Source organism: Hordeum vulgare, chromosome 2H (assembly GCF_904849725.1).
Source record: "Hordeum vulgare subsp. vulgare chromosome 2H, MorexV3_pseudomolecules_assembly, whole genome shotgun sequence".
Taxonomy (NCBI): Eukaryota; Viridiplantae; Streptophyta; class Magnoliopsida; order Poales; family Poaceae; genus Hordeum; species Hordeum vulgare.
The window spans coordinates 607,316,357-607,324,178 of record NC_058519.1 but is presented as its reverse complement, the minus strand read 5'-3'; the positions used below and the strand labels follow the sequence as shown (position 1 = coordinate 607,324,178).

At 54.3% G+C, this 7,822-nt stretch overlaps 1 protein-coding gene across 3 annotated transcripts; it reads right to left on the bottom strand.

Annotated features, from left to right (window-relative positions):
• Positions 1 to 408: 408 nt before the first annotated feature.
• LOC123427728 (protein Brevis radix-like 2) lies at positions 409 to 7,537 on the bottom strand. 3 transcript variants are annotated; one of them, XM_045111848.1, is made up of 7 exons: positions 6,951 to 7,537; positions 6,255 to 6,441; positions 4,366 to 4,556; positions 1,737 to 2,134; positions 1,464 to 1,608; positions 913 to 1,343; positions 409 to 785 (listed from the first exon to the last, which is right to left on the bottom strand). In XM_045111848.1, exons 3-7 carry the CDS (start codon positions 4,456 to 4,458, stop codon positions 707 to 709), a joined length of 1,146 nt encoding a protein of 381 aa, XP_044967783.1. In that variant the 5' UTR covers positions 4,459 to 4,556; positions 6,255 to 6,441; positions 6,951 to 7,537; the 3' UTR covers positions 409 to 706. The 3 variants fall into 3 exon arrangements, with proteins under 3 accessions (XP_044967783.1, XP_044967781.1, XP_044967782.1); XM_045111846.1 differs by having other exon boundaries at positions 6,262 to 6,441; XM_045111847.1 differs by having other exon boundaries at positions 6,268 to 6,441.
• Positions 7,538 to 7,822: the final 285 nt, after the last annotated feature.

The window sequence follows — 7,822 nt, the reverse complement described above, 5'->3', positions numbered from 1 at the left end:
AAACAGATGCGGATAGACGATTTGAGTCGCTCTGTTGGAGTTGCTCTAACTCTTGTAACAGCAATCAATCAAGTGGGTTCCAATGTATCTAGATTCCAAAAATCATCACCCCTAAAATTTCTAGATTATATTTGTCCTATCATTAGAATGTACTCCCTCCGTCTAAAAACAAATGTCTTTTGTATGAAATCGAAGACATCAATTTTGGGATGGAGGGAGTATGAAACTGTGAATTCCATGAATGTGTTGAGATTTCATTACATTGGAGCGATACTTTCTCTTACGAACTTCCCTGCCGTTAAGAATCTCACATCGATCAACCTCTCCTAGGCCATGCATTTCTATGAACTTTCCCCAAACATGCCAACATTCACACGCATTTCACAAATTCAGTACTTCCTCACCAAATCCCACAAAGAAACGCAAGGACTTAACATTAAATCAAACCAACGAATGAACCACGTCGATGCCTTAGAAAAGGTAAACTAAGCCAAAGACGGGCGAGCATATCAGGTTTATACATGTCTAAAGTCTACACAAAGCTGAGGAGCACATTTAAATTCAAACGAAACCTCCACATTTCACCAAGCCGAGCACCACGTTCACCACTAGTTTGCTTCCACCTATCCGGTTATCCCATCTTCACACTCTTTCCACCGTTATCTCCCTTAATCTATCTCCAACGCCGCTACCTTAACCAGATCAACTACAGATACTGCGCCTGTATTCTGTCTCTGTTCTGCTCCCACCACACCTTTGCCCTGTCCTCGCCAAACCTCTCCCGGCTGGGGAAAAAATATTACACGAATATGCATGAGATCGGGCTGATCAAAGGTGTACGGATGTGCACCGATCAACGGAGAAAGGTTAGCAAGTTCGAGGATGATGGTCGGCGGTGGTAGGCATATATACCTGAACCGGACGCGGCGGAGCTCGCGGGTGCCGTCGCCGAGCTCACGGATGGTGAGGCAGACGCCGGGCTCGTCCTGCTCGATCCACTCCGTCGCCTCCATGTCGCTGACGTTGCTGATAGACACGGAGGCCTCGTCGCGGGAGGAGGTGGTGGCGCGCGACGGGTCGTAGGAGGAATGCCCGCCGGCCGCCACGGAGTTGAGCATGTTGAAGTGGTGCGCCCAGACGTGGTCGGACGGGTCGGGCACGGCCGCCGCGGACGGGTAGTAGGCCGCCCTGGTGGATGGCCCCGCCCCGTAAGGCCCCGCCGGCGGCGGCATCATCGCCTTGCACGACACGCTCCGGGGCATGGGGTCTTTGCTCGACGACGATGGCATGGCGACTACCGGGCTCTCCCGCGTGGAGCCGCCCAGGGAATAGGACGAATCTCTCTGCAAACAAAACTTGGATCAGTATTGTCACCATCATGGATGGATCAGTTCAAGTGAATGAAATGGATGGATCAGTTCAAGTGAGTGAAATGTTTCACGTGCAACAATGCGCACACCGACCAGAAGCGAGTCGTCGACGGAGGACGTCGGAGTGGAGGCCCCCTGCTGCCGGCCGCTGAAGGTCTGCACGTTGTACAGCTCCACGATGCGGTCGTAGTTCTCTCCCCACCACCGCTGCGCCTCCCACTTGTTAAACATCTCACGGCTACGTACGCAGCACACGTCAGACGACCGAGCTAATCAGTTCAACACTTCAACATGCATGTGCTGGACACATCACTTGATCAAAGCCAGCTGAACAATGCAAATGTGCAACTGATTTACGATGAATACCTGAAGCGGATGCGCTTGAGGTCGTTGCCGCCCCCGGGGAGCGTGACGAAGGTGATCTGGACGCCGGGCTCCACCTGCGCCATCCACTCCCTAGGCACGGCCGCATCCACCCCAGCGGCGACGATCTCGCCGCCGTCCTCCTCGTCAACACCCGGCCATCCGCGGCCGGTCATGTCCCACGTCGCCGACGAAGCTGCCCGTGCGCTCCCGCTCGCAGCGGCTGCAGTAGTCCTCGCGTACGCGCCGGCGTCGCACGCGGGCCTGCCCGTCGACGTGTAGGTAGTGTCGTCAACGAAGCCCGGGTAGGGACGCCGGTAGCTCCTGAAAGAAGGGCTCCCGGCGGCCGCCCCCTTGTAATGCTTGCTGGAGCCCGAGAACTTGAGCACCATGTCCTTGAGCTGAAGACAGCACATTGCACCGTACGTACGTAGGAACCCAGTTAGCCACCACTCACTAGTCACTAAGTAACTAACCGCTCATGCATGAGTGTAATGTAACATCAGCCATGACTGGAATTAGCATAAGTAGCTGCCATACAATGCATGGTTAGTCAGTACCAACAGAAGTGCATATATATGGATCGTGGTTGGCCAGACAAGGATATGCTCGTTGGGTGCTGAAGTGACTTTGAGTGACGAAGTGACTAACGAACAAGTTCACATCAAAGAAAAGAGGGCACATATGTAGACAAGGCTACATGTAGAGCACAGATTACATACTACTATAAGTAGTACAAAGGACCACGCTACGTACATATATACGTACAGCAAGCTAGTGATCACACTGGATTGATATCATATCAGTGAAATCTTTACTAGCCTTTTGTCTGAAGCAAGGAACCAACAACGCAGTGATGCATGCATGCCGTCTCCAAAGGCGGGAGGCGTATGATCCCGCCGCATGCATGCATTATGCGTTGCGTGCGTACTTCAAAAGCAGGCCCCCCGCGTTTGCGTGCCCCGGGCTAGCCCAACCCCAAGGTGAGTGAGGGGGAGGGGAGGCCCAGCCTGGGCCCAAAAGGGCGGGCCGAGCCGCTGCCGTAGCCCCTGGATCGGGACCAGCGGGCCGGCTTTATTCGAAGGCAAGGGGAAACCAAAAAAAAAAAAAGCCGGGGCATGGCTTTCCACGTACCGGCAAAATGTGATGCAGGTTGCCGGGTCCATTCTCCATCCAGGGCACACGAGACAGCACATGAACGCAGGCAGTGTCGTCGTCGTCGTGGTGCGCCCACGCTAGCCATGGGCATCCACAAGGTCTTTATCTCCACGGCAAAGGGGACGGATGGGCGGTGGTGAGTTTGGGAGAAAGTGAAAGAATGTCGTCGACCGACGGACGGACCCATGGGGAACCGGCGAGCAAAGCGGTCCAAAGGTGGTGGTAGGGGGTATGGGGGGATCCAAGCAAAGGAAAGGTGGATGGCGGCCTTCTCTCCCACCACGTCTACTCATCAGTGCCCATCGTGTCCTCCCTTGAGGCCTTGACCAGCATAGCTTTTTTCCCGAGGAATAGAATGGAGCTATCCAGCCAGCAATATAATGTACTCTCGATACGTACGTATGTGGTGCAGGTGCTAAAGAAATGGCCGATTGAACCACTGTCATTCACGCTGCTCTACTTTTGCGTCGTCCGGTCATGCATCCATGGTTCCATCATGATCAGACGTGCCCTACCTAGCTAATTAACGGTCATATCACCCTGCTAAAGTCTGAAGAAACAACGTCGTCCCACATTTTTTTTCAGATAAAAGAAGCCTCTGGCTAGCTGGCCGACACATCCTTGTTATGGGTCTACGTGTGTTAATTATCTGCTGCTCTATGTGTATGACACAAGTATGGCATATGTGCTGCGGAAAGCAACAAGAAGATGCAACGCAATGAACCAGGGTCAGAGACAACGACGCAGAGGCTTGGAAGAGGAGGATCGGCCGAGGGAAGCTCACGCCAATTGATTGCGTTTGCGTGGGGTGGCGGAGCTACTCCTATAACCGAGCAAGCGCCAAAAAACTTGCCAGCAGGGCCCGGGCTTAGCCGCATACGTATAGACAGATAGGTAGCTGATCTTCTTTGTCTGCATACACATGCATGCATGCCTTCCTCCTAGCCTAACTCATGCATCGATCAACAACCCCGGAGCTTGGCATCTTTTGCCAAAACGCAGGGGCTATCCCTGCATGCGCCTAGCCTATAACCAACTGTGCAGAGGAGGTTTTAATACGATGGATCGGTTGCATGCCCTGCTTGGGCAACTCCTAGGCTCACTGGCTAAGTGCTGTGCACCACTGTGCTGTGAGTAGTAAGTAAGTACGTGTAGCTCCCTTCACTGTCAGAGGCCGTTCGTCCCCTCTGGCATTCCCGTTTCCCTTCCCTTCCCTTCCCTTCCCTTCCCTTGTCTATTAACTGCAACCTGCTCTCTCTCTCTCTCTCTCTCCGACTCACGCTGACAGAAAATGAGACAACACGAGCATTGCATGTACACTGTGCGGTATGCACAGGGAGAGAGGCATAAAGAAGAGCTGGTAGTACCAGCAGGTGTTTATAAAAAAAAACGATGGTACCCTCGGTCCGGGAGAGCGGCACCGGCACGCACGGTGGTACAGTAGTGGTTGAAGAGAGACATGTCGGTGGTGTACCTGTGAGGTGAGCGACCGGACGGCCGGCGTGGCCGCGGCACGGGAGCCGTCCTCCCCGCCTTCCTTCGCGGAGCACGCGATGCAGGCCAACATCTTCCTCTTTCCCTCTTCTCTCTCTGCTGGCCGGCCTCCTGCCTCCAACGCTCAACAACACGGGTTTAATCACCTCAAGCTGCACCGCTCTCTGCTACCTGCACAAGAGAATGTTGTCTCAGAAAAATATCTGTAGAAGATAGTAGAATATATATAGAGAGAACATCGCGAGGCGCTTTCATTGGTACTGTAACGTCTATCATATCTAAGAGCCGTACCGTAATTAACAGAAGGATACGCTCATGCAGCTGCAGACGGTGCAAATTAAAACCACAAAGATGTGCATAGCATACGGCCAAGGCCAAATGTATCCATAAGATCTGCGAGTGGGAGGGTCAAACACTGCGATCTCCTGCCTTGGCAGGTCAACGTTAGTTGTACTGTGTAGTACTACTGTAGACGTTGCATGACGGTACGGCCTTAATGCCACGATATCGATTCGTACTCCGCTTTCACGCCACAATATTGATTTTAGCACCACGGCATTTCAACGTCACACGACTGCTCGATCACTGGTCACAAGGCGCGTGCACTGTTCATGTTTGACCGTGAGACGGCCCGCACGTGTGTGTGGTGGGTGCGACGCCCGCCGACGACCGTGGTTAGCTACGTACGCGTGTCAGCCCTGTGCCTCCAGAAGAGCACCGGGCTGAATTTGCGCCGCCCAGCAAGCGGCTACACATGCACAAAACAACTGCGCAGATTAACTATGGCCGAAACAGCGCTCTCACCGGCGCCCACCCGGGGCGGACCATCGACAAGAACAGTGGGAACGGGGCTGCTACAGCGACGCTAATACTATAAGCAATGCAATGCAATGCAATGCAATTAACCCATGTCGATTTGCAGCATGGATAGATGCATGCATGCATGCATGCACCGGCAGCAGACCAGGCTGTTCTAACACAGCAGAAAACACTGTGAAGACAAAGTAACAAGACGTATGCATGGCCGGAGCGACCAGAGCGCGCGCATGCAGAGTCACATACACAGACGCAGCAAAATCTTCAACTCGCTGGGCCTGTGCTCGACGGTCGACGCGCCTGCCTGGCCGGTCAGACCCACCCGGCGTCCCGGAGCGGAGAGCATGAACCCATGACGTACTCTACGTCCCATGCATAAGAAAACAAGATATATACGCATGCAGGTGCAGCCAGCGTACACGGCGCGCAGCGAAGCTTCTCAATCTCATGTAGTCATGTCTACGTCCAGCCCGCTGCCACTCTACGTACTACCGGTATAGCATACGTAGTGCGCCCCGATTTAAATTCAGATGAGCGCGGTGTCCGGCGGCAGGACAGAGGAGCATGGGGAAGAAAGGCTCTCGACACGAACGAGCAGCAGCGGCAGCGGCAGCGGCAGGGGCAGCATCAGCTAGCTCGACGCACGAGGCGCGGAGGCCTGATGAGCTACACCCATGCAGCATGGCCCCCCGAGATCAACGTATTGCCTGGACATTCTTTATCCTTTTTTACCCCTTCAGGCGCCGGGCCCGGCGCCAAAAGCGACCAGCCATCGAGTGTCTGCGCCGCGGGGCCCCCGCCGCTGATCCATCCTACTTTAATTTTGAACAAAATCTTTCGCTTTGGCTGGGAGAACACCTCTCAAATCTAGGCCAGGTGGCTGGCGTGCGTGGCTAGCTAAGCTAGCTACCCGCTCGATCGGCCTTCCCAACCAACCTTAAACAAGCCATTAATGGGGTGATGTTTACGGGTGAGCTCGCTGATTAATGGTGATGCTAGGGTGGCGAGAAGGAAGACAAAGAAAGAAAGAAAGAAAGAAGGACGGTAGCCAACCACATACACTGACCGGCCGGTGAGATGATGATACTTGCAGTTACACAAGGCAACTGACGGCTTCCCTCCCGGCAGATATCGCCGCTGTTCCTGGCCCCTGCTCGGCTGGTCTACCCGTCGCGTGAGCAGTGTGGCGGGTACCGGCCGGTGAGATGATGATACTTTCGTATCTTGATGTTGAAATGATCTGAAAAATCAATGTGATAATGTTAAGAGAACGATCTGAATAATCGGGGAATGTATCTACTTCTATAGGGGAGGATACGTGGGTGGACGACGTGACATGAGCTGACAAGGGCGGAGTGCGTAATCAAGAGCGTACACGTACGGTTTTGGTGCTAATTAAAACTGAAAACAGCTGTTGGGGTTTGACTTGTGAAGAACGGAACAGGGAGCAAACACACGCGATGCAAGCTGGGCATGGGGAGAAGACCTGAAAAGGCATAACGATCGACACGAAAGCAGAGAGGAAGGAATAAATGGACGAAGAATGGCATGCGTTGGTGGTGCCGGCCGTTTCGATTGAGCACGCACCTTCTCCGCCTCTTGCCGGCCGAAGTGACGAGGAGGATGCTGCTACTAATTAATGGTGGTGGTGATAGTACTACAGTACTATTCTAGAGTAGTTAGAGGAAGAGGAAGTAGACAAGGACGGTGGCCAACCAGACGCACTGGCCGTTGGGATGGAGTACTTACAGGCAACTGACGACTTCTCGGCTGGCTGATACCGCCGCTGTTTCCCGGCCGACCCCGTGGCGAGTTCACCCGCTGTGTAAACGGTGCACCACCAGCTCCTAGTGGTGTCTCCTCCGACCTCTATCGATCGTGTGTCTCCGGCTGGCGAGGTGGTCGGCGCGGTTACGGTACGGCGAGGAACGGCTGCAGCCCTTGCTGTAGGTCGACCCGCGCTGGAAGATCAGGCGTGAGGCAAGCTTGAAGGTCAGGCTCAGGAGTGGAGTGCAGTGCAGAACTCAAGACTCAAAGGGAAGGAAGGGAAGAAATGAAAGGTAGGACGGGGCAGAGGAGTAGAGCTTGGCCAGCTTTGGGAGCTCCTATTTTCGCGACGCGGGCATGCAGTGCAGCCTAGCCCTCCCTTCTGGAAGGTAGGTATAGGCGACGAAACGAGGCTGGAGGAGGAAAACGGCGTGGGAGGGGGCTATGGAGCGAGCAAGGGAGATTCCTTTCACGGAAGAAGCGACGGGGAAGACGAGAGGGACTGTGGGTGGCTCCAAGACAGAGGAAGGAAGCAAGGAATGCAGAAACTGGCGTCACTCTCGTCTCCACCGTCCGATCGTTGCGCGCGCCCCGGTCGATCCGCCGCTCTCCGCCCGAAATCTAGGCCTGAGGCATGGGCGGCGGGCCCCGTCAGCCTCCGGACGTCCGATCCGGGACTGGCCGTGCGGTCGCCCGCTGCATGTGGGTCCCGTGCGACAGACCCTCTGCCCGCAGCAGCCAGAAATGCTTTTTTTTTTTTTGAATAAAAGGGGTTCCCCCCGCTCCATTTTTTATTGAAGCATCGAACAGGCAGAAATGCTTTGTGACTCGGCATATATTTTTTGGATATTACC

Coding starts and splice junctions, on each gene's coding strand:
- LOC123427728 (XM_045111848.1), bottom strand. CDS start 4,458: ATGTTGGCCTGCATCGCGTGCTCCGCGAAGGAAGGCGGGGAGGACGGC. Junction 2,135..4,365: donor TCCGGTCGCTCACCTCACAG/GTACACCACCGA, acceptor TGCTGTCTTCAG/CTCAAGGACATGGTGCTCAA. Junction 1,609..1,736: donor CTCAAGCGCATCCGCTTCAG/GTATTCATCGTA, acceptor CTGCGTACGTAG/CCGTGAGATGTTTAACAAGT.